Source organism: Ovis aries, chromosome 5 (assembly GCF_016772045.2).
Source record: "Ovis aries strain OAR_USU_Benz2616 breed Rambouillet chromosome 5, ARS-UI_Ramb_v3.0, whole genome shotgun sequence".
Lineage (NCBI taxonomy): Eukaryota > Metazoa > Chordata > Mammalia > Artiodactyla > Bovidae > Ovis > Ovis aries.
In genome coordinates, this window is record NC_056058.1 from 107,234,305 (window position 1) to 107,258,534 (window position 24,230).

The 24,230-nt window shown below is 43.5% G+C and overlaps 1 protein-coding gene across 1 annotated transcript in view; it reads left to right on the top strand.

The window, feature by feature from the left end:
- SLC25A46 (solute carrier family 25 member 46) overlaps positions 1-23,232 on the top strand; it is a 28,740-nt gene extending 5,508 nt beyond the window's left edge. The window contains exons 4-8 of the mRNA XM_015096234.4: positions 1,706-1,783; positions 2,230-2,330; positions 14,111-14,167; positions 15,391-15,448; positions 19,296-23,232. Coding sequence (XP_014951720.2) covers positions 1,706-1,783; positions 2,230-2,330; positions 14,111-14,167; positions 15,391-15,448; positions 19,296-19,874 — 873 coding nt within the window. The 3' untranslated portion in view covers positions 19,875-23,232. The remainder of the gene's footprint in view (positions 1-1,705; positions 1,784-2,229; positions 2,331-14,110; positions 14,168-15,390; positions 15,449-19,295) is intronic.
- Positions 23,233-24,230: the final 998 nt, after the last annotated feature.

A 24,230-nucleotide genomic window follows, 5' to 3' on the forward strand; every position in this document is an offset into this window, starting at 1 on the left:
TCATCACAATCACTATAAATCTCACCAGAAAAGTATTTTGAGTTTTGGTAGGTTCATGATAGTGGATATAGGGTTTCCAGATTTCTAATTTTTGCTCATAGGCTCAAATTTATCATTGGCAACTAATAATCTTGTTCTCTAATCAATGAGCCACTTTGTTTAGTTTTAAAAATATGTTTGTCCCAAGTAACTATAGTCTTCTTAGTTTTTCCAGGAAAAAAAAATGGTATTCCATGGAAAAAAGTGACTATTTTCAGACTTACAGCTCCATCAGACAAGTTCTTTTTCTTATGACAGCATATTCATTATGCAATACACAAAATATTAAATTAGAAAGATGATATGTACTCAGGAGTCAAGATTCTATAAAAGTCACTGCTTCACCAAGGACGTCTTTTAGGGAAAGTGGCTTTGCCTCTTCACACGTGAGTCAGATGAAGAATTCAATAAGCACGAAAATACCGTTTGGTGCCGCTGCCTTCAGTTATGCCAGAGTTAGCAGTTTTTCCCACTGTTGCTTTTGCACTATTATTGGAAATGTCAACACAACAACAAAGGAAATGATGCCTTAGTATCAAGAAAATAATTTTGAACACGTCTATCCCCTGAAAGGATAATGAGCTTTTGAGGGCTAGTGGGCCACACTGGCAAAAGCACCTATAGTATAACGTCATCTTTGAAAATTGAGTTAGAAAAGATAAATTAGTTTTTTTTAAAAAATAAGTTTATATGTTTAGCACCGAAATGTAAGCATATAGAGAGAATTCAGTATTTAAATAGTAGGAATAGTGCATATGCCCTGCTGCTGCTAAGTTGCTTCAGTCGTGTCCGACTCTGTGCAACCCCATAGACAGCAGCCCACCAGGCTCCCCGTCCCTGGGATTCTCCAGGCAAGAGTACTGGAGTGGGTTGCCATCGCCTTCTCCAATGTATGAAAGTGAAAAGTGAAAGGGAAGTCGCCCAGTCGTGTCCGACCCTTAGCATAGACTGCAGCCTACCGGGCTCCTCCATCCATGGGATTTTCCAGGCAAGGGTGCTGGAGTGGGGTGCCACTGCCTTCTCCAATATATGCCCCAGAAGAGTGAATTTTAGACACATTTTTTTCATTGTGACAATATTGCATTGTAAGCCAGTGTATACATACATGAGTGATGTTTAAAAATGTTTTATAAAGTAGTACTTTCAGAGTGTGTGATGCATTCTGATACTCCTTTATTATGTCACCTAATGAACATTAGTTCTGATCCCCTATACTGATTTCATAATTTCCCAGTTGTTCATAGCTTGTTACTGCTTGCTGTGGAAGACAGAAGTCTGTTCCCAGAGTTCTTTGTGGTTCCTGTGTGTTAAATGGCACGAGCATTCTGCCACAGTGAATTTCATGCTGATATTTAAGGAAACATAAATATCAGACAGCAAAGCCTTCTTCATTATATAGTTTATTGCAGGCAGCCTCTTCACCAGCTGAGCTGTGAGGGAAGCCCGGATATGTTACACGTTGGTCCCTCAGGGCTGTGTGTGTGACCACATGTTCTTCACTTTTAAGTTATTTAGAGCGATTTCTAAAGTAGCTTTGCTTCTGCAGGATCCATGCTGACTTTACAATTGAGCTTTTGTTTATGCTGTGACTCCACTGTGTATCTTTGATGCTCTTATCTCTTGACAAAACAATAATAGAAAATAATCATAAATATCTTTTTCTCAGGTTAACTACCATGCTCGGCACTACCATCTCACCCCATTTACAGTCATCAATATTATGTACAGCTTCAACAAAACCCAGGTGAGAAAGCTGTCTATTCTAGTAAAGCTATTTATAATGTACCATTTGGCCTTAGTAACAGTTAAACCAACAATAATTCCTTTTAATTTAGTTACTGAAGATATTATAACTCTTATGCTAAAACTAACTTAACTGGGTAATGATATCTTTTGATATCACTGAATAATCAGTAACTTCACATCTTTGCCAAAATTAATTAAATATTAAGGGTATTTAATCCATATTAGAGATAATTAATTTGGAGTGTTTGTCTTGGCCTAAATGTAGGCCACCCAACAAATATTAAAGAAAGGAGGTAATTTACTTGTCATTCTCTACTAAAATGTTCTTAGAATAATGTCTTACTGGAAAATAGCAGAAAACATTTAATGTCAAGTTTTATTAAGAACTTTTGTATTTCCTTTTTAGGCATTAGCAGAAATAATAATAAGTTCTGTTCATTTTAGGGACCAAGGGCCCTTTGGAAAGGAATGGGAAGTACATTTATTGTGCAGGGAATCACACTTGGAGCAGAGGGGATAATCAGTGAATTCACACCTTTACCAAGGTACCTTTTTAGCATTTTTCATTATTAGCTTCATATTAAAAATATGAAAAAATGATAGTTGCTAAAAATACCTTGAATTTGAAAACTTGCCTAAAGTAGCTAAAAGAAGAAACAGAGTCAATAATTATGTCTTATGGAATTGGTATGCGATAAAGAAAACCCTTCCTGGCCTAGTATCTATTGAGATACGTCTTTCAGCTCCTGCTGCTATGTATTCAGTTCAGTTCAGTCACTCAGTTGTGTCTGACTCTTTGCGAACCCCCGCCAGGTTCCTCTGTCCATGAAATTGTCCAGTCAACACTGGAGTGGATTGCCGTCTCCTCCATGGACTGTAGCCCGCCAGGCTCCTCTGTCTGTGGGATTTCCCAGGCACGGGTACGAGAGTGGTTTGCCATTTCCTTCTCCAGTGGCTCCTCCCGACCCAGGGATGGAGCCCGGGTCTCCTGCATTGCAGGCAGATTCTTCTCCAGCTGAGCTGCAGGGAAGCCCACATCATGATTCCTGCTGTAATTAAAGAAGCCCCTTTCGGCGTCCACGGGACACTTCACATTGATTTACCGGCAACAATTTCTCTTTAAAACCTGAAGTCTGCGCTAGATCTGGAATTATGAGTAGGAGATAACTTGGCAGAGTAGGAGAGTCGAGGTGACAGCGTCCACAATTTTATGGAAATTGGAAGGTCTGAGTGGTAAGAAGTGTCTCGTGCTTAGAATATTGGGTGTGTATGGAGTAGGATAAGATGAAAAGCTGAGGTGCTAGACTGAAGCGTGGTTCTGCCTTTGTTAAGTAACTTAGATTTTATTGTCTATGGAGTTGGAAACCAAAGGTGGGGATTGTTTGCTTTTTTTAATATACAGGTTATCCGATCAAGGATATAGTCAAGTGGCAATGTTTAGAAAAAAGGACGTATGCAGACAGAGACTTACGGAAAACTGTTATGGTAATATAGGCCAGATTGAGAAGGGTCTCAACTATGGAAAAGAACAGAAGCTGGACAGACGTTTCTGAAGTAGAGTTGATAATACTGGGAGTGGGGCTATAGGAGAGTGGTCTAGCAGCAGTGACGGATTTCTCGATTGGAACTGAGTTGGGGAATTCGTAAAGAAGAGTAAGCTGCAGTGGGAGAGATAAGGAAGGCAACGCTCAATAAATGAAGTCTGAGACATCCAAGGGGGCATGCCTAGAAGAGGCTGGAACTGTGGGTCAGAGTCCAGGGAAAATTTGAACCTGGAGGCGTGGCTTTTAAAATGTTCAGCTGAAGCTTGAAGGATGGGTAAATTTCCCTAAGGAGAAAGTGTAGATTACATGACAGAGTGAACCAAGGACAGAATCCTGGGCTCTATGTGGGGGTGGATGGATGGGTGGTTGTGTAGAGAGAGATGCTAACAGAACAAGTTGGCAGTAGCAGGAAGCTAGAGGACAGTGGTGGCCTGGAAGCCGAGAGGGGCTCAGAGCCGTGGATTCTTCCGGAGGGAGGCGGCAGGAAGGTTCAGAATGTTTGCTCATGGGTCTCTCCTCTCTGAGACAGGATGAGGTGAAAGAAGGATGAGCACGGGGGTCAGAGTGAAAGAGCGTAAGACCAGTGACAGATGTTTGGGGCAGTCACAGCTCTGAGTGACCGAAGGGGAACTTTGCAAGGAATCTATGGAAATAACGTTAAGAGATAATGTTGGAGATCCCATAAATTTGTTTAGGGTGCTGTATAGCAGGACTCTGATTTTCTTAATCAGTAGTAAACCCCAGGGGTGGAGTTAAAGACCAAATGGTTTTTCAATCCAGAATTGGCCCCTGGCAGGGTTAATTTTTTGGATTGGCAAGGACCTGAGGGAGCTGAAGGTGCAGCCACTAGCATCTGAGACTTGAGATTCAGCCTTCATAGGGAAGGAACTAGAGACAGAAGAGGCTGGTATCAGGCTGTTTGCCACTGTGAGTGCTTTCAAAGGACCACATAGCCTTGAAGTTCCTTTAACACAGCTTTGCAAAATATTGCAAACAAAAATGTTTCGTCAGCTGAAAGTTGCTCCTCTCATACTTTAAAAAAAAATGTGAATTTCTAACCTTCAATAATTTTACCCCATTGCTTTTTATATCACACATAAGTTTGAAATGTAGTACGTGTCATCAAATGTCCTTGACATTCTCCTACAAACACACAATTCAATTTGTCATTATTCATTCATTAGTGAAATTATTTTATTTTAACGTATGTCCCTTACACTAGGTCCCAACCTTTAGGGTCACAGATTGCTTTTTTTTCTTCCCCTTACTGTATACCTAATTTTGAGCACATAGTAGGGATTCAGGAAATAGCTAAATAAAAATTTAACAAAATTCAGTAATTTCTGTATTATAAAGAATTCTGTATTTGCAGTCAGAACACTGTTGGTCCTGGCTACACTGCATCTGGGCTACCCCAGTGGCTCATTGGTGAAGAACCTGCCTGTAGTGCAGGAGCCACAGGAAACATGGGTTTGATCTGTGGGGCAGGAGATTCCCTGGAGAAGGAAGTGGCTACCCACTCCAGAATTCTCTCCCAGAGAATCCCACGGACAGAGGAGCCTGGTGGGCTGCGGTCCGTAGGGTTGCAGAGAGTCACACCCGGCTGAGTCAAGCGGCTTAGCGTGCACGTGCACGCTGCATGCTGCTTTCTAGTTCTGGAACCTTAGGGACGCACGGCATGTCCCTACGGCAGAGACGAAGCAGTAGCTTTAGCTTCAGATTAAGGGAAGGGAAGAGGAAAATGGGAATGAGAAGACAGAATTTTGTTATCTAACTTTCTTATTCTCTAGGCACAGACACATCAGTTGTGTGGGTATATATTTTCTCCTGGTCATTTTGATCTTATTAAAGAAGACACAAAAGGTTATCTTTGAGATTTTCTACTCGGGTTAAGTTTTGTTGGTAAATCTCACTCATCACTTCATTTATTTATTCATCTCATATTTCCTGAGTCCCTACTATGTGCTGCTGCTGCTGCTAAGTCGCTTCAGTCGTGTCCGACTCTGTGCGACCCCATAGACGGCAGCCCACCAGGCTCCCCCATCCCTGGGATTCTCCAGGCAAGAACACTGGAGTGGGCTGCCATTTCCTTCCCCAAGGCATGAAAGTGAAAAGTGAAAGTGAAGTCACCCAGTCGTGTCCGACTCTTAGTGACCCCATGGACTGCAGCCCACCAGGCTCCTCTGTCCATGGGATTCTCCAGGCGAGCGCGCTGGAGGGGGCGCCGTCGCCTTCTCTGCTGCTCTGTGCTAGATCCTCGCTGACCCAGGCATATACACACAGTGAGGAGAAGAAACCAAAGGTCCCTTCGACCATGACCTTTGGGAGCTAGTGTAAGGGACATATGTTACGTAAAATAATCCCCCTAATGAATGAATAATGACAAATTGAGATTTGTTCTCTAAAGGAAAATAATACGGTTCCATGAGAGTGTTAGAGGGTTACGAACAGTGTCGCTAAGAAAGTGACACTTAAGCTGAGGTCCGAATGGCAGTCAGGAGGCACAGACTAATCTGTGCAGAGTGTGGCGGTGGGAAGGTGAGGGAGTCACGTGACTGGGGGAATGTGCGTGAGTCACTCAGTCCTGTCTGACTCTTTGTGACCCCATGGACTGTTCCCTGCCAGGCTCCTCTGGCCATGGGATTTTCCAGGCAAGAGTACTGTAGCTGGTTGCCATGTCCTCCAGGAGATCATCCTGACCCAGGGACTGAAGACAAATCTGCATTGCAGGCAGATTCTTTACCACCTGAGCCACCTCGGCAGCCCTGGTAATTGAGGGGAACGCTCATAGAGTTTGAACTCAGAGCAGGGTGGAGAGCAAGAGCCGGTCTGTGCTTGACCTTTTAGACCACTTTAAGAATATTGGAGTTTTAAGGAGGGGTCAATGACATAATCAGATGTATGTTTTTAAAGGGTCATTGTAAGTGGAGATGAAGAGACCGCAGGAGGACCAAAATAGATACAAGGATACGTGTTCCTAGGCTATCACTGCCTAGGAAAGAAATATGGTAACTAGGACCAGGGTTATATCTTTGAGATGGGTGTAAATGGATGACTTTGAGATATATTTAGATAAAATTCGTTGAACTTGGTGATGGGTTAAAGTTGGTCAGTGATAGACAAGGAGGTGTCAAGGGTGACTTCTAGGATTTGGGTTATGTAACTGGATGTCAGGCTTCTCCGGTGGCTCAGTGGTAAAGAATCCGCCTGCCAGTGCTGGAGATGTGGGTTCAATCCCTGGGTCAGAAAGATCCCCTGGAGAATGAAAGGCTACCAGCTCCAGTCTTCTTACCTGGGAAATCCCATGGACAGAGGAGCCTGGTGGGCGACAGTCCATGCATTGCAAAAGAGTTGGACACAACTTAGCGACTGAACCACCACAATTAGATGTCGAGTGAAGCCACTCTTAGAGTATAAACCTTTTTTCTTTTTTTAAATTCTGACTGCTTTGGGTATGGTTGACTTTTCTTGGGGGAAAACAAAGTCATAGCAGACAAAGCGTCAAGCAGGAAGAAGTAGTAAGTCAAAGCATTTCACAGAAGTCAGCGTTTGCGGACGGGCTCCAGGGTCTCCGGACTGAGGTCTTGAGTTGCATGGTGATCACTAGGTGAGACAGTACACGGATTCACCAATATTTAGTCTTTATATACCGATGATGGTGACATCTGAGAAAAAGAATGAATCTGTAATGCTTCTTAAGTCACCAAACTTATAGTTTCTGAGTATTTATTCAGTTCAGTTCAGTCGCTCAGTCGTGTCTGACTCTTTGCGACACCATGAATAGCAGCACGCCAGGCCTCCCTGTCCATCACCATCTCCTGGAGTTCACTCAGACTCACTTCCATCGAGTCCATGATGCCATCCAGCCATCTCATCCTCGGTCGTCCCCTTCTCCTCCTGCCCCCAATCCCTCCAAGCATCAGAGTCTTTTCCAATGAGTCAACTCTTTGCATGAGGTGGCCAAAGTACTAGAGTTTCAGCTTTAGCATCATTCCTTCCAAAGAACACCCAGGGCTGATCTCCTTGAGAGTGAACTGGTTGTATCTCCTTGCAGTCCAAGGGACTCTCAAGAGTCTTCTCCAACATCACAGTTCAAAAGCATCAATTCTTCCGCGCTCAGCCTTCTTCACAGTCCAACTCTCATATCCATACATGACCACTGGAAAAACCATACCCTTGACTAGACAGACCTTAGTCGGCAAAGTAATGTCTCTGCTTTTGAATTTACTATCTAGGTTGGTCATAACTTTTCTTCCAAGGAGTAAGCGTCTTTTAATTTCATGGCTTCAGTCACCATCTGCAGTGATTTTGGAGCCCCCCAAAATAAAGTCTGACACTGTTTCCACTGTTTCCCATCTATTTCCCATGAAATGATGGAACCGGATGCCATGATCTTCGTTTTCTGAATGTTGAGCTTTAAGCCATCTCTTCCACTCTCCTCTTTCACTATCATTAAGAGGCTTTTTAGTTCCTCTTCACTTTCTGCCATAAGGGTGGTGTCATCTGCATATCTGAGGTTATTGATATTTCTCCCGGCAATCTTGATTCCAGCTTGTGCTTCTTCCAGTCCAGCATTTCTCATGATGTACTCTGCATATAAGTTAAATAAGCAGGGTGACAATATACAGCCTTGACGTACTCCTTTTCCTGTTTGGAACCAGTCTGTTGTTCCATGTCCAGTTCTAACTGTTGCTTCCTGACCTGCATACACATTTCTCAAGGGGCAGGTTAAGTGGTCTGGTATTCCCTTCTCTTTCAGAATTTTCCACAGTTTATTGTGATCCACACAGTCAAAGGCTTTGGCATAGTCAATAAAGCAGAAATAGATGTTTTTCTGGAACTCTCTTGCTTTTTCCATGATCCAGTGGATGTTGGCAATTTGATCTCTGGTTCCTCTGCCTTTTCTAAAACCAGCTTGAACATCAGGGAGTTCACGGTTCACGTGTTGCTGAAGCCTGGCTTGGAGAATTTTGAGCATTACTTTACTAGCGTGTGAGATGAGTGCAATTGTGTGGTAGTTTGAGCATTCTTTGGCATTGTCTTTCTTTGGGTTTGGAATGAAAACTGACCTTTTCCAGTCCTGTGGCCACTGCTGAGTTTTCCAAACTTGCTGGCATATTGAGTGCAGCACTTTCACAGCATCATGTTTCAGGATTTGAAATAGCTCAACTGGAATTCCATCACCTCCACTAGCTTTGTTCGTAGTGATGCTTTCTAAGGCCCACTTGACTTCACATTCCAGGATGTCTGGCTCTAGATGAGTGATCACACCATTGTGATTATCTGGGTTGTGAAGATCTTTTTGTACAGTTCTTCCATGTATTCTTGCCACCTCTTCTTAATATCTTCTGCTTCTGTTAGGTCCATACCATTTCTGTCCTTTATCGAGCCCATCTTTGCATGAAATGTTCCCTTGGTATCTCTAATTTTCTTGAAGAGATCTCTAATCTTTCCCATTCTGTTGTTTTCCTCTATTTCTTTGCATTGATCGCTGAAGAAGGCTTTCTTATCTCTTCTTGCTATTCTTTGGAACTCTGCATTCAGATGCTTATATCTTTCCTTTTCTCCTTTGCTTTTCACCTCTCTTCTTTTCACAGCTATTTGTAAGGCCTCCCGAGACAGCCATTTTGCTTTTTTGCATTTCTTTTCCATGGGGATGGTCTTGATCCCTGTCTCCTGTACAGTGTCACGAACCTCATTCCATAGTTCATCAGGCACTCTGTCTATCAGATCTAGGCCCTTAAATCTATTTCTCACTTCCACTGTATAATCATAAGGGATTTGATTTAGGGTCATACCTGAATGGTCTAGCAGTTTTCCCTATTTTCTTCAATTTAAGTCTGAATTTGGGAATAAGGAGTTCATGATCTGAGCCAGAGTCAGCTCCTGGTCTTGTTTTTGTTGACTGTATAGAGCTTGTCCATCTTTGGCTGCCAAGAATATAATCAATTTGATTTCAGTGTTGACCATCTGGTGATGTGTAGAGTCTTCTCTTGTGTTGTTGGAAGAGGGTGTTTGCTATGACCAGTGCATTTTCTTGGCAAAAGTCTTTGCCCTGCTTCATTCTGCATTCCAAGGCCAAATCTGTCTGTTACTCCAGGTGTTTCTTGACTTCCTACTTTTGCATTCCAGGCCCCTATAATGAAAAGGACATCTTTTTTGGGTGATAGTTCTAAAAGGTCTTGTAGGTCTTCATAGAACCGTTCAACTTCAGCTTCTTCAGCTTTACTGATTGGGGATAGACTTGGATTACTGTGATATTGAATGGTTTGCCTTGGAGACAAACAGAGATCATTCTGTCGTTTTTGAGATTGCATCCGGGTACTGCATTACGGACTCTTTTGTTGACCATGATGGCTACTCCATTTCTTCTGAGGGATTCCTGCCCACAGTAGTAGATATAATGGTCATCTGAGTTAAATTCACCCATTCCAGTCCATTTTAGTTAGCTGATTCCTAGAATGTCGACGTTCACCCTTGCCATCTCTTGATTGACCACTTCCAATTTGCCTTGATTCATAGACCTGACATTCCAGGTTCCTATGCAATATTGCTCTTTATAGCATCGGACCTTGCTTCTATCACCAGTCACGTCCACAACTGGGTATTGTTTTTGCTTTGGCTCCATCCCTTCATTCTTTCTGGAGTTATTTCTCCACTGATCTCCAGTAGCATATTGGGCACCTAATGACCTGGGGAGTTCCTCTTTTGGTATCCTATCATTTTGCCTTTTCCTACTGTTCATGGGGTTCTCAAGGGAAGAATACTGAAGTGGCTTGCCATTCCCTTCTCCAGTGGACCACATTCTGTCAGACCTCTCCACCATGACCCGCACATTTTGGGTTGCCCTGCAGGCATGGCTTGGTTTCATTGAGTTAGACAAGGCTGTGGTCCTAGTGTGATTAGAAAAATGAGTATAACCCTGGGTCATCATCTGTGATCTTTCTTTGTCTACTGCCCAGATCCATCCCAGTCCTTCCCCAAACCTTCCCTGAGGCAGAGTCAGTCAGACTTCATGTTGCTCTGCCCTGAAGTGGCCTTTCCTTTCCTGTGGTGTTTCTCAGATCATTAACCTGAGCAGCACCCCACCCAAGGCAGCTCGGCCTCTCAGGATCCCTTGGCCGACTTCACCTTAGCTTGGCTCACCTCACGCATGCAGTTGTAGGTTTTACTGTTTTCTTCTGCTGCTCTCTGTTTCTCCCAATGACTCCTCTGGATTCACTGACATTGAACACATTCCATTTTCAATACAATGGAATTGTTCTCCAGTTCAGTAGATTTCCTTTCTGATGAACAGTTCTCCCTTAGGGAACACTGAAAGGGTCTAAGAAAGAAAAATCATAAGTTTGATTTTGGAGAAGTTTATTCTGACACAGAGAGAAGTCTAAACTGAAGACAGCAGATCTGGGAGGTTCTGAAGTGTCCTGTTGGATGAGGTTGCTTAGGGAAGGGGTGTAACATATAAAGGAAGAGAAGAAGAGGGCTTCCGCCTTTAGGAACTCCACCATAAGTCTCTGAGTCAAGAACAGTGCCCCTGCACAGGAGTCCACAGTAGAGACCAGAGGAAGGGAGAAAAGCCAGAGGCGTCTGGGGTAGTGGAGTATGGGGGAGGGAGGGCGTGTGGGAGCAGCCGGGAGCACAAGTGCATGGCGGCTGCCGAGAGTTCAGGTAAGGCATAGCCGTGAAAACGCCCGTGTGAATTAGTGATGTGGGTGGAGGCCGCGGAGACCTTGGCAGGAGCTGTTTTTGTCGAATAGTAGGGCAAAAGCCAATTTGGAATGGGCTTAGTGATGAGTGGGAAGTTAGGGCATGGAAACCGCAAGTTGAGACAGTCAGCTGGGAAGAGGAGAGAAGAAAAGAAGGAGCTAGAAGATTAGGGGCTTGGGTTAGATGGTTTTTTTAAAGAGGTAGCTCTTTGATCATGGGAAAGTAAGAAGCAATTGAAAGTGAAGGCTGGGGGCTTCCCTGGAGGCTCAGTGGTAAAGAATCCGCTGCCAGTGCGGGAGATGCAGGTTCCATCCCTAGCCTGGGAAGAAGATCCCACGTGCCACGCAGCAGCTGAGCCGGCGGGCCGCGCCTGCCGAGCCGGTGCCCCAGAGCCTGCGCTCTACTGTGGGGAAAGCTGCTGCAATCAGGAGCGTGTGCGCCACAACGAGAGAAAAGGCGGCGCAGCAGCCGAGACCCGGCACAGCCACTGAATAAGTGACACAGTGTCGTACCAGACGGCAAAGGCCGCACAGGCGCAGCGCTGCGTCACGCTTCGGTCACTTCACGCACCGATTGTGCCTGGGAGCGTGTGTGTCAGATGGAAAGCCTGAAAACCAGCAAGTCGCCTCTCTTTAATTTCATGGCTCATTTGAAGGGCAGTGTTTGCATGTGAAGATAGCGAATTAAAAATAGCTACGTGTTCTGGTACTTGGCGGTGAAATATAGAAAGGCTTAATCAGAAGTAGAGTTTCACACTGCCCTCTTTCGTGAAGCATTGAAGTGTGCTGGTTTAAATTTCTAGAGCTATACCAGTAAGCTTTACACATTTTACAAAGGAATGGATACCAGATACCAGGAAGAGTGTCTCATTTTTTTAATACTTGGTTTTAAATTTCTCTTCTCTTTTTACCTTAATCCTAATGATCTTAAGAATTGGCAGCAGTAATTAGTATTCAGTGAGTCTGAGCAAACTCCAGGAGATGGTGAAGGACAGGGAAGCCTGGCATGCCGCACTCCATGGGTCACGAAGAGTCAGACAAGACTTAGTGACTGAACAACAATTAGTACTCAAAGCAAAGGTGTCCCAGTCCTTACAGAAAGGCAGGTTACAGACCCATGTATCCATAATGTTCATGAAATGCTCAAAATTGACATCATCATAACCAGTGGTAACCCTGTCTGAGGCCATGTAAGAGAATAGAGGGCTTCCCAGGCGCCATAAGTGGTAACGAATCCACCTGGCAGTGCAGGATGTAGGGGATGTGGGTTTGATCCCTGGGTCGGGAAGACGCCCTGGAGGAGGGCATGGCAGCCCACTCCAGCATTCTTGTCTGGAGAGTCCCATGGACAGGAGCGTGGTGGGCTGCAGTCCACAGTGGCGCAGAGTCGGACACGACTGAAGCAAGTTGGCACACACGCAAGAGTAATAGACCTACAAACCTTTTAGCGTATTTTGCTTTATAATCATAAAGTCACTGTCAGATAAGTAGCCTAGTCTGTCCTATAATTTTTGTTGTTATCATTAAATGTCATTCCAGCTATTTTTCTACAGTTGTTCAGAGCTAGTATAGTATTCTGTTAATAATTTCATCAGAATGTGACCCAGAACATTCTCTAAGGTCTGTTAAATCAGCGATGGTTGTTTTGGGAAAGTTTCTCTGCAGACCTTTCAGTCTCTAGAAGAGTGTAGGAGCACTCAAGTGTCACGCATGCCGTAAGTGCCCTGACTCTGTGTTTCGAGCACGCATGTTCCTAGCGGTTTCCCTGACCTCCCTCTGTCTTCTTAGGTCGTATCCCCTCGTCTCAACAGAGGCTGTCTCTCGGGCTCCTGCTCCGGCTCCGGGCACGGTGTGTGCGCCTGTGGCGCCGCCGACCTGCCGCAGCCCGTCTCCGCTCGGTTCTGCATCCCCTCTTCTGTCACTCCAGCTCCCTCCCTCCCGTCCTTTCTGCCTTTGCATTTTCCTCTGCCTCCTTTTTTGATTTCCCCCTTACTCTCCGTATTTTCTCATTGTTGACTTTTCTCGTGAAACTCCTGTAACTTTCTCCCTTTTTGTTCTTCATTCAGCTTGCCTCTCTTCTCTTTTCAGGTTTCCAAAAGAAACCTAAATCGCAGGAAGCACACAGTCCTAGACCTTGGTCCCAGACCTGGTATTCTGTCCGTCTCCTTTGAACATATCCCTGTGATCTTTTTGACCTTTCTGTCTCTCATAAGTAAAAGGCAGTACCTTATTGTAGGTGTTACAAGGCAGTGACATATACAAGGCAGTGTCTGTTCCTCTCACAGGAGTCCTTGTATCAAGTGAGATGGGAGGCGGTACAGGGAGACGGTGTGGACTTCAAGTCGCGTGGACCAGGGTTTAGACCCAGCTCCACCGCTGACTAGAGGCGTGGCTTTGGTAACTTATGGACCATCACTGAGCCTGTTCCCTCATCTATGAAATGAGGGTCATAGGTTCATTGTGAGGGTTAGAAATAATTCATGCAAAGCGCTTTGCACAATGTCTGGCATATAGCAGGAGCGTAAAAAGATAATAGAATATAATTTAAAAAAATCACAAAAGTAATGCCACCTTAATAAGTAGGGGCACTTTGAAAACTGGGCGCTGCACAGACGTCTGTGTCACTCAGCGCTGCAGTTGATAAGCTTTTCTTCCTCCATTCTGTTTTCCTGTCCGCTTTTCCCTTCGCCGTCCGCTTTTCCTGCCTGCCATTTTTCTTGTGTGTGTGGCCACACTGCATGGCTTCTGGAATCTCAGTTCCCAAGCCAGGGAGGGAACCCAGGCCCTCAGCAGTGAAAGCATGGAGTCCTAACCTGGGCCACCAGGGAGCTCCCCCGTGTCCATTTCTATCATCAGTTACACCGCTTCCTCCTTGTTCAGTGCAGACAGACCGCCTGCGTTTTTTCTCTTTTCAATCCACTGCGATTGTTTGACAGGTTCCAGAAAGAAAATTATTCACCATTAGAATATATTTCTCCTACAGATTAAAAAAAATTAAAAATTGATTACCTTTTTGAAACTTGGGCTAATTCAGGATGTTTTAAATAGCATGGCTTTTGTTTATTTATTTTTTAGGGAGATTTCACATAAATGGAATCCTAAACAAATAGGAGAACACCTTCTATTGAAATCGTAAGTATCAAAAGCAGCATTTGTATTGAAATTTAACCAGTTTTTATAGTGTTAGAACTTAAAAAACCTTATTAAATAAAAGTTAAGGAAAATAAGAGCAAAAGAAATATTTGTGGGACTAAAACTTAGTAAGAAAATTAACACAGTTTAGGAATGAAATCCTGAAACATATGTTATCTTTCAAATCTTTCTTATGTGGAAGGCTGAAATCACAACTTAATTTTTCTTTGTGTTCTTAGGAAGTTAGCAAGGATCGTCAACTTGTTAAACCTGAATTGCCAGGAAAATTATTATTCTTATAATTATTATCATTATTTTATTGGTAAGCAGACATACAAATTTATTTGTATGGTGATGAGCAAACTCAAAACCTTAGTGTCATTAGAACGTAGTCCTAAAGGCACTTAGTGACATTACAACACTGACCATTTTTATAGATTAGAATTTTACTCTTCACTTTTTAATTTTTCTTGAAGATTGTGAATTGGAAACCCCCCAGCTTGCTGGCTCCCTCTGTGGGACATTCCAGCACATTATTACTTAGTGATGTTCCATTCACCTTGAAAACCACTACTTGCCAGGACCTGGCCCATGGGGTTAGGTAAGTCCCACCTTGATATTATTTTAAGTGACTATATTTTGCAGGCTTGCAAAGTTGTATGTCTCAACAGTGGCAATAGGAAGCAACTTTGCAAAGCTGTACAATATTGTTTTTTAATAATAAAAGGGGACTTCACTCACCATGGAAGACTGGCTTAGCTCTGCTGGGTGGGAAATCTGGGAATGAATAATGATAATAGATAGGACCATAGCAGAACAGTAGCCTTGTTTAGATGTCACTAAAAAGGCAAGCAGTGGAATGGATCCCTCATCCTAAATTTGAAGTATCCTAACGTAGGCTACGTTAGCTGTGTGCAGGTAGATGTCCAAACAGTGAGTCATAAACAAGCGTACGTTTTACTGGTCCAAAACAAGTTACTTTCTTTACAGGCTGTCCCTGTGTTATTTTAATGCATAGTTTTTCGTCTCTAATTGTTGAGTGAAGCATCTTATGTTATAGGCTCTGAAGTTATCTTTAGGCTATAAGTGTTAATAGTTGAAAACCTTGAAGCTGTAATTCAAGCTTGAATATAGATTATGCTGATATATTAAAGTAGGCATTAAAAAATTTAGTGTAAGCTTCTTGTTTCAGTGTGCTGATAAGTTTGTTTTAATTTCTACAGCCTAACTTACATAGTGGCAATGCCTTTTTATTCAGCAAGTCTAATTGAAACAGTACAGGTGAGCTATTTTTTATTGTCATTTTTCCATTAAAAATGTCTTTTCGAATATTCAGTATATCGTGTATGTCTGACAGTGTAATAAAAATTTAAGACAATATCCTTCTAAAAAAACTTTTTCGCAGATACCATACATATATCAGAGATTATATACTAGGTGCGTTGCCAGTGTGTCCGTTTTCTTTGCAAATTTACTCTACGCCTCTGGTGTTAATTCTTTTTGTCCCTTACGATAGGCAGCTGTACTCTCCATTCAGATGTCTCAGAACCCAGCCTATGACTGGCTCTGAATAGAAAAAAGTCTATAGGGTCCCCCCCAACTTTTTAAGACGCTTCCGTATGACTCAAGTGGTTATGGCTTATCAGATGATAAATGGCTGCTTGAACATGAAGCAGTGAGGAGAGTAGTTCCCCGCTGGTTCAGCAGGTCGCATTCTTCTTAGACACTCGTTTTGAGGAGCCTTTGATGCTAGTTGCGCAGACGCTCAGCAGTCGCCTGCCCACGTGTTACGTTGTGTCCCTGCTTCTAACCGCGTGGTGGCGCTGCGGGTGCATGGAATTCAGGTCCTCGCTCACGCGCCTTCCCGCCCTGGGAGGAGCGCCCTTGACCCTCCGCGCCGTCAGCTGGCTGCCTCCCGCCACCCCCAGCCTCCGCTGTCTGCTGTCTCCGGCGCAGGCGCTCTAGCGTGCTCCTCTCTCTGAGGATACGAGTTTTCTCTCTATGAAAGCCTCACTGGGTCAGTGTTACCTCTTCAGATTACTCTCTTTCCACTCGGCTGCTTTTCTGGCCACATCCTTGATCCTGTATGTATTTTGTGGAATTACTATTCGACACATTAATGTCTTGCTACCCAGGTATTTCCTGTCCCCTTGCGCTTGACTGTGAAAATGATACAAGCTTCGTATGGGGCTGCAGTTTTAAAGAGTTATCAGTAACGGTGACATCATTTCAAAGATAAGGGAAGCAGCAGCAGGAAGATAATGAAGGGAAAACAAACAGGCTAGCTTCAGACAGCCCCGTGTCACGAGCATTTCTCTGCTTAAATGAGGTGTGTGGCTGACAGCTGATGTCTTAGCCTTTCTAAACCTTGTTTTTCTCATCCATAAAATGGGAAGAGTCTTTTATTAACTGAATTACAAAGAGGAATTTTTTGTGCAGCATTCCTGGCCCACCAGCTGTCGCTTCTGATTTTTTAGCCCAGCATCGCCGATGTCTCTCCTGCCGGGGCTCCCTCCTGCCTGATCTCCTGGCGCTCTCTTTTCCTCCCAGAGCTCTCCTCTCTCGAGCGCCCTCCCTGCCTTCAGCGGCGTCCTGACTGCGTCTCCTCTGTGCTCCAGGGCACAGGCCGTGCCCCTCACTGCTCTGTACCACAGTCACTGTCCGGGGGACTCATGTACCCCAGTGACTCCTTCCAACTCTCCCATCTCTACGAGTTTAAAAATTAGGGAAGCCTTGCTCTTCGTATTTCCTTCACCCTTCCTAGCTAACAGCCATCCTGTCGTCAGTTCTGACTTCAGGGAGAGTCTGAGATGGTCTGCTCCTTACTGTCAGTAGGCCCCCGTTCCCAGCTCTTCCTGTCACACAGCTGGTTTCTTCCTACTTCATAGGGGGTTTTGCCTGTCTGGGGAGCTCAGATCTCTTTGAGAACGGTCTTTGCCTTGAAAATCGCACATTTATGCATAGATCTCCTAAAGAACACTTCCTGAAGCTCTTAAATATCAACTTCCTAGTGATCTGTTGTCTTTTACTAAGACCCCTTGTTCTGTTTCCCGGATTTAAAGGCCATTCTGCGTGCTTATGCAAGGTTAGTGTTCTTAAGTTGCAATGCTCATATCCTTTTGCTGAGTAAGGATCCATGTTGACTCATATTCTCTGAGGTGAATTTCAGACTTCTCAGCAGAGTAAACAAGATAAATAAAAGGATACTTCATGGTACTAACTGCCAAAGAGAATAAAAATAAAACAAGGAAATTAAGAGGTGTAATGGGTAGAGAGAAGTGATTACTATTTTTTTAAGATCTGAAAAGTTCTCATTCAGAAGCAAAAGTCCTTTGAGTAAAGGTGTGAACATAAGAACTACATGGGTATCTGGGAACACAGCATTCTAAGCAGAGGCAGGTGCAAAGACCCGGCGAGAGGCTTGCATCCGACGTGTGTTTGCAAAGCAAAGAGGAGGCCGGTACGGCTGACGCTGACTCAGGACGGGAGAACAGGAGGAGATGAGGTCTGAGATGGAAAAGGGCGAACGGGCCCACAGGACGCTGAAGATCGCTGTGATAGTTTGGCTTTGCTTTGAGGGAGACGGGAAGTCGGTGGTGGGCTTGAGCAGAAGGGTGACATGATCTGACTTGGGTCCTGAATAGGCTCTCTTTGGCTGCTGTGTTACAGTAGGCTGGAGTGGGAAGGGAAACAGAGGCAGGGAGCTGACCGAGGTCAGGTGGGCTCATGTCAGTCTCATGGTTTAGCTTGACTGAAAACTCGCACATCTGTGTGTCCGGCTCCGACCTTTTCCTTGTGGTCTAGACTGTAAACTGCAGCTGGAGCTCACGCCCTAGACTCCCCATCTCTGAACTCCGGATCTCTCCCCCGGTCGCTGCCCGGCAGTGCAGCCCAGCTCCGCGAGAGGACTGCTGTCCCTCCAGCGCCTCTGGCCGGCGACTCTGAGCTCATCCTTGTCTTCTCTTTCCATAACCCACATCCCTCCCACCAGGAATTCCTGCTTGCTGTAATTTTATGATGAAAGCCCAGGTGAAGCATTTCGTTTCCTTTGCTGCGTGCTATTCCGGTCCACCATCGTGTCTTTAACTGGCTTCCCAGCCTCTGCTCTCACGCTCCTCTGCACGACAGCCTCTGCAACACAGATTACATCTTTCCGTCTTACGCTTCAGACCAGCGAGTCATTTCCCACCTGAATAAAGACCAGAGTCTGCGCGGTGGCATGGTGTGGCCCCAGAATGCCTTTTTAACTCACTTGTTGCTCTTCTCTTCCGTCACTGCTGCGGCCAGATTGGCCTGGTGGTTGTTGTTGTTGTTTAGTTGATAAGCGTCTAACTCTTCTGCAGCCCGTGGACGGTAGCCCGCCAGGCTCCTCTGTCCATGGGATTCTCAGGCAAGGATACTGGAGCAGGCTGCCATTCCCTTCTCCAGGGGATCTTCCTGATGCGAGGACCGCACCCTCATCTCCTGCGTTGGCAGGTGGGTTCTTCACCACCGGGCCACCTGGAGAGTCCTCTCCTGCCTGTCTGCTCCTCTGTAACCAATATCACAGCTTCTTACACGCGCCCCATGATTACAGACAGTAGAGACACTGCCGACGATAGTGACTTCACATCTGCTGAGGCTCTCAGTGCACCAGGCCTTCTCGCATTTAGTGCTCCCAGCAGCTCTGTGCGTAATCCCACTTTTGTAGAAGAGTAAGCTTCTGGGAGAAGTCACGTCACAGGTGCCCATGATCACAGAACCAGCAAGTCCACCCTGGAGCCAGGGGTAAAGCCACGCTTCCCATCCAAGCCCTGTGCCTCCTCCTGTAGGGTAGTTGATCCTTTTCAGGATGAGTCCTGGGGAGCTTCTTGAGGTTGGGACACCTGGTGTGTCCCCTGCCACGTCTCTTCCCCATCTCCCTTCCCCAATTGGAATAGCTCCCAACTTCACTGCTGTTCTGTGAAATTTTATTTGAAAAAAAAAAACCAATGCCTAGATAACATTTGACGTTTGCAAACCCTTGATGCTTCTAGCCTTTAGTCAGAACACTAATTTGAAATGGATTTAAAGGGACCTAAAAAGAATCCTCCTCTGTGGTGGAAGAAGCAGATGACGACTTTTACTCTTTTCCCCCTTTTCATCACAGAGTGAGATAATCCGAGACGGTGCGGGGATTCTGGAGTGTGTGAAGGAGGGAGTTGGCAGAGTGATCGGCCTGGGCGTGCCTCACAGCAAGCGCCTGCTGCCGCTCCTGTCCTTGGTCTTCCCCACGGTGCTGCACGGGGTTCTCCATTACGTCATCAGCTCGGTCGTCCAGAAGGTCGTCCTGCTCGTCCTGAAGAGAAAGGCCTACGACAGCCACCTTGCCGAGAGCGCCAGCCCGGTGCAGAGCATGCTGGATGCCTACTTTCCAGAGCTCATCGCCAACTTCGTGGCCAGCCTCTGCTCTGATGTCACGCTCTACCCGCTGGAGACGGTTCTGCACCGCCTGCACGTGCAGGGAACACGCACGATCATCGACAACACAGACCTGGGCTACGAGGTGCTTCCGATTAACACGCAGTACGAGGGCATGAGAGACTGCGTCAGCACCATACGGCAGGAGGAGGGCGCGCTCGGCTTCTACAAGGGGTTCGGTGCTGTGGTCGTCCAGTACACGCTGCACGCGGCCGTGCTGCAGATTACCAAGATCATTTACTCCACGCTTCTTCAGAACAGTGCTTGAGACTCAGAGCCCTGGTTAGTCTGAAACACGTCCTCTGGAAACTTTATTATGAAATTATGAAGGACAAAAGTGAAAAATGGGGGGTTCAAAATGGATAAGAGCTGAAACTGGCAGGTACAGCCCACGATGATTATATTGACTCTCCACTTTTTAAAAAAGGCATAGTTACATATTTTGGATTCAGAGTATTCCAAATTTGAAAACTCAGTGAAAACACTTGTATGAATTAAATTCTAGCTAGGATAGCACTAATGCCGAACTAAAAGGAATCTTGGGAAGAAGCAAATATTTGTCAGCAAACTGAAACCCAAATTTCAGAGCTGAATTTATTTCATCTGACTTTAATATTTATTACACGTTTATTTCACCTTCTGGATTGATATTGGTATGTTATTCTTAACACAGCGTATAGTAGCAGGAGGTCATAGTTTACCTTTAAGCAAATTATGTTGTCAGTGATAAAGACAAGAAGGATTAGATTTGGCAGTCTGTAAACAGAAGCTGAGAGTTAAATCTCACTGTCCCTGTAGAACGTCAATGGCCGTTCATTTACTATTATGACGCCATTTGTATGCATGCACGTAACTTGGAATTTCCTTCATCCCTACATGTTTTCCACTCTTAGATCAGCTTACTGTGAAAATGAAGTTAGGTGCTTTCTGCTTGAACATCAGGACAAAGCGTTAAAAGCCAAGGTACCCAGAAGATTAAAGGCAGACAGCGTGCTTGTCCACATCAAACCCACCACTTCAGCGCATCTACTTGCAGTCTGTCACACGTTTATAAAGTTAGACTTGCTCACCGAGTTCTATGAATCATCAGACTGTTCTTAGAGCCACTGTTATTGACAGAAACAGAAAATAATCATGACGACGATTCCTATTTCCACATTTACAAATTGTGTACTAAAGGGAATGTCACTTGCCTTTCATTTCTGAATGACCTGTCTTAGAGAAGTCACGATTAAAATTTACCCGAGAATTTGTGCCTCATGCCTTTCGTAGAGTCATCATTAAATAATGGATTTAATTTTTATTTTCTTCTAGTTTTTGTTCATAGTTGTAGTCTCCAAACTAGATATACATAAAGGGAAATGCAGATTTATCACCCTTTATTGAAACTTGTTTGGATGAATACTAATGAAAAAGAGAAACTTTAAAGGAAGTTTTTCCTTGCTTTTTATGGGTGAGGAAAAGAAGTTCAACAAATAATAAGCAAAAATGTTGGTAATCAGTTCAATAAAAAAAATTCTGTCTGTTCCTAAATTGAATTTGGTGGGTGAGGCTCTTTGTATAGTAAAATAACGTGCATTTGATTGATCCATTTAGCAAGCGGGAGTATGGTGACTGCACTGATGTTGTCCAACCTAGAATGCACACCAACTGAGATCTATTTTACTTACGGAATGTCAGTGAAATGGTTACATTTTGTGATTAATAATGTTGAAACCAAAAGATGATATCCAAAAAGTATCAAACAGTATATATTTGGCAGCTCTCTCAACTATCATGTGAATGTGTTTTGTGTTTTTTTTTTTGATGACTAAAGCACACAGGTTTTCCATTTTCCTGTTCCACCAACAGGGGGGAAATAAAATTAAACATAAGTTATACACTTTCAGATAATGATTTGTCTAATTTGCAGCATATGAATTGTTTTCATTGCCGTTGAATTACTAAGTAAATTTTTAGATGTTTATAATATGTCCAACTTCTAAAAACCTTTCATTTTTATTATAATCAAAGACGGTTTCAGAAAAGAGTAAACTTCTGAAAATTATAGGTTTTAGAAAATTTATAGAAAAGAATCTGAATGGAATCAAGTATCTACTAGTGAAAATCTAGGATCCTTTATCTGCCTAAAAACTAGATAGTTCAAGATTATTTTATGGATGTTATCATGATTCAGTTATATAGTACTGTCTCATTATGGAATCATTATAAGACTGATAGGCTGAACCACGCACAAGTAGGTTGGTCTTATTTTCTCTTTGGAGAAAGTACAACTTAATGTTAAAACTAAAGTTGAAATGTGGCAAGTAAAATACTTTTTAAAATTTTTTATTGCCATTCCAAATTAGTTGAAATATAAAAAGAAATCTTTAGAATTGAAGCACTTAAATGTTGGTCAAATATGTTTAGCTGAATTTAGAAAGGGATAAGCAAAGTAAACATTAGACACGCTCTTGCCTTTTTGAAGATTGCTCTGTTTCTTTAGGCGCCAAAGTCAAATACCCATAGGCTATGGTTCTTAATATGATAACACCTTAGGACAACATTTTTAATTCAGTGTGATTAATAGTATCATGAATAATATTCTGTTAAAAATATTTCACAGTCCCAATGGTCCCCTTACATAAGCTAGGTTTCGCTGTGGAGCTGAAGCGTGATACACTTGCCTTACGTTGTTGGGTTTAAGTCGTATAGTCTGAAAGCCATGGAATTAAAAACAAACATCTGGTTAATATTACCTAACTGTGTTAAGTGAGCTTATGAACCAGTTTACTAAATCTGTTTCTAAATCTCTTTCCTTTGAGGGACTCTATGGTTTCTTGTGAAATAATCTCCAGGTGTAAATAATGTAAGTCTTTAAACTCCAGCGCTAGATGTTATGAGTCAAAACAAACTAATTCCAAAATGACTATGGACTGTGGGGTTTGATAGTATTTTCAGAAATAAAACTGAGAGGCAAGAGGTCTTGCTCATTTTTGCAAGGTATGCTTGCCTGTTCACAGCTGTCTTTTCAGCACTGGGCTTGTTAAAACCACACAAAACATTCACTTAACTGACTGGATACAGATACTTCAGTCTTTCCATGTATTCATACATCTGCTCAGGAAACAACACACTGCTTGGATATTTGTTTTTTCAACTGACATTGTGGAGGACATTTGCCCTTAGTTTGCTTTCCAGATCTTATGGGGAAAAAATGAACAACCTGCCAGCTCTTGGAAAGATAGGTTTGAATTCGTTATTTTCAGTAATACATATGGAAATAAAATCCCATTGGTAACAACTCACATGGCACTAGAATTTAAGTGATACTTAACGTCGGCATTTCTGGTTTCTCTCCTTCAAGTAGTTGCACATTTCTCTCCTTTTCTCTCTCTCATATAAACTGGATATGTAATGCCTTTCTTTTGAGTGACTGAGTATCATTGATATGCTTCCAAGTTGTATAATTGAGTAACAAAAACTTGTGATTTGACAATGAATCTTACGCAGTATACCTCAGCTAGAAGAGGTATTTGGTCTGTGTGTTTTTTTCTTTTTTAAAGTTGTTTTTGTCTCACTGGTATTTTAAATGTTTTCAGCAAATTGTGTAATATGAAAAGGTTAAATAAAATGTTGAAATAAAATACCAATTTTCTCTTACTCATGCTAGAAAACTACTAAGTCTGGTGGTGAGGAGGTTCAGAATATGTCCCCCCAAAATATGTGATGCTGGCATATTATTTTGAATTAAAGGTACTTGAGGGACAGCTAGTGCAAAAGGATACTCAGACCCTTGTTCCGCTGAAAGCAAGTTGCTCGTGTGAAAGTTACCCCGGTTACCCCGCCAGCACCGGAAGGAAGGCGCTTAGGGGTGAGGAAGCTGTATGAATGAACCTGTCACTTCATCTTTCACCACCCCTGCCACAGACGGCTCTGCCTGCCAATTATTCATAAGTTGTTTCGTATAAAAATTTTAAAAGCTTTTGACTCTGGTTCCCTCCTTTAAGGCTCATTGTATGGGGCTCCTGCACATATGAACACTTTTCTCCTGTTAAGCTGTCTCATGTCAATTGAGTCATGAGACCAGCCAAGGACCTAGAAGGGGAGGTTGTGCTACACCTACAGTTGGCGGTAAACGGAGTTCCACTTCTGTAGGCGCGAACGAAGATCAAGAAGAGGGTCTGTGTAAAGTTAAGCATTTTTGCCCATTATTTAAAAAATCATTCTGATGTCTATGATGTGTGTAAAACAAATGTACTTCTTACATAAAATTGCCTATGTATGGTCTTTGGTTCTAACAGAGACCCATATTTCATCCTTAGAGCTATCCTCAGGCAATTTTCTGAGTCGTGCTGTTTAGGGAGGAAATAGATACAGGTGGTGGGCATTGCTTGAAAATACTAAAATAACCAGAAAAACCAGCAGCTACCAAGAGCTAAGAATTCACTGAAATGTGAGAAATCCTGCTAAGACACAGAGAAACAGTCAGGGAGATGGTTTCTTTGCAAAGTTTGGGCATTTGCAAGTGGTTATGTACACGAGGGAATTTAGAAAGCCACTTACATGCCCAGGAAAGGACACATGCTCAGAAAAACACTGAGAAGACCCTTGGATTTCACTCCTGGATGATCTAAAAACTCAG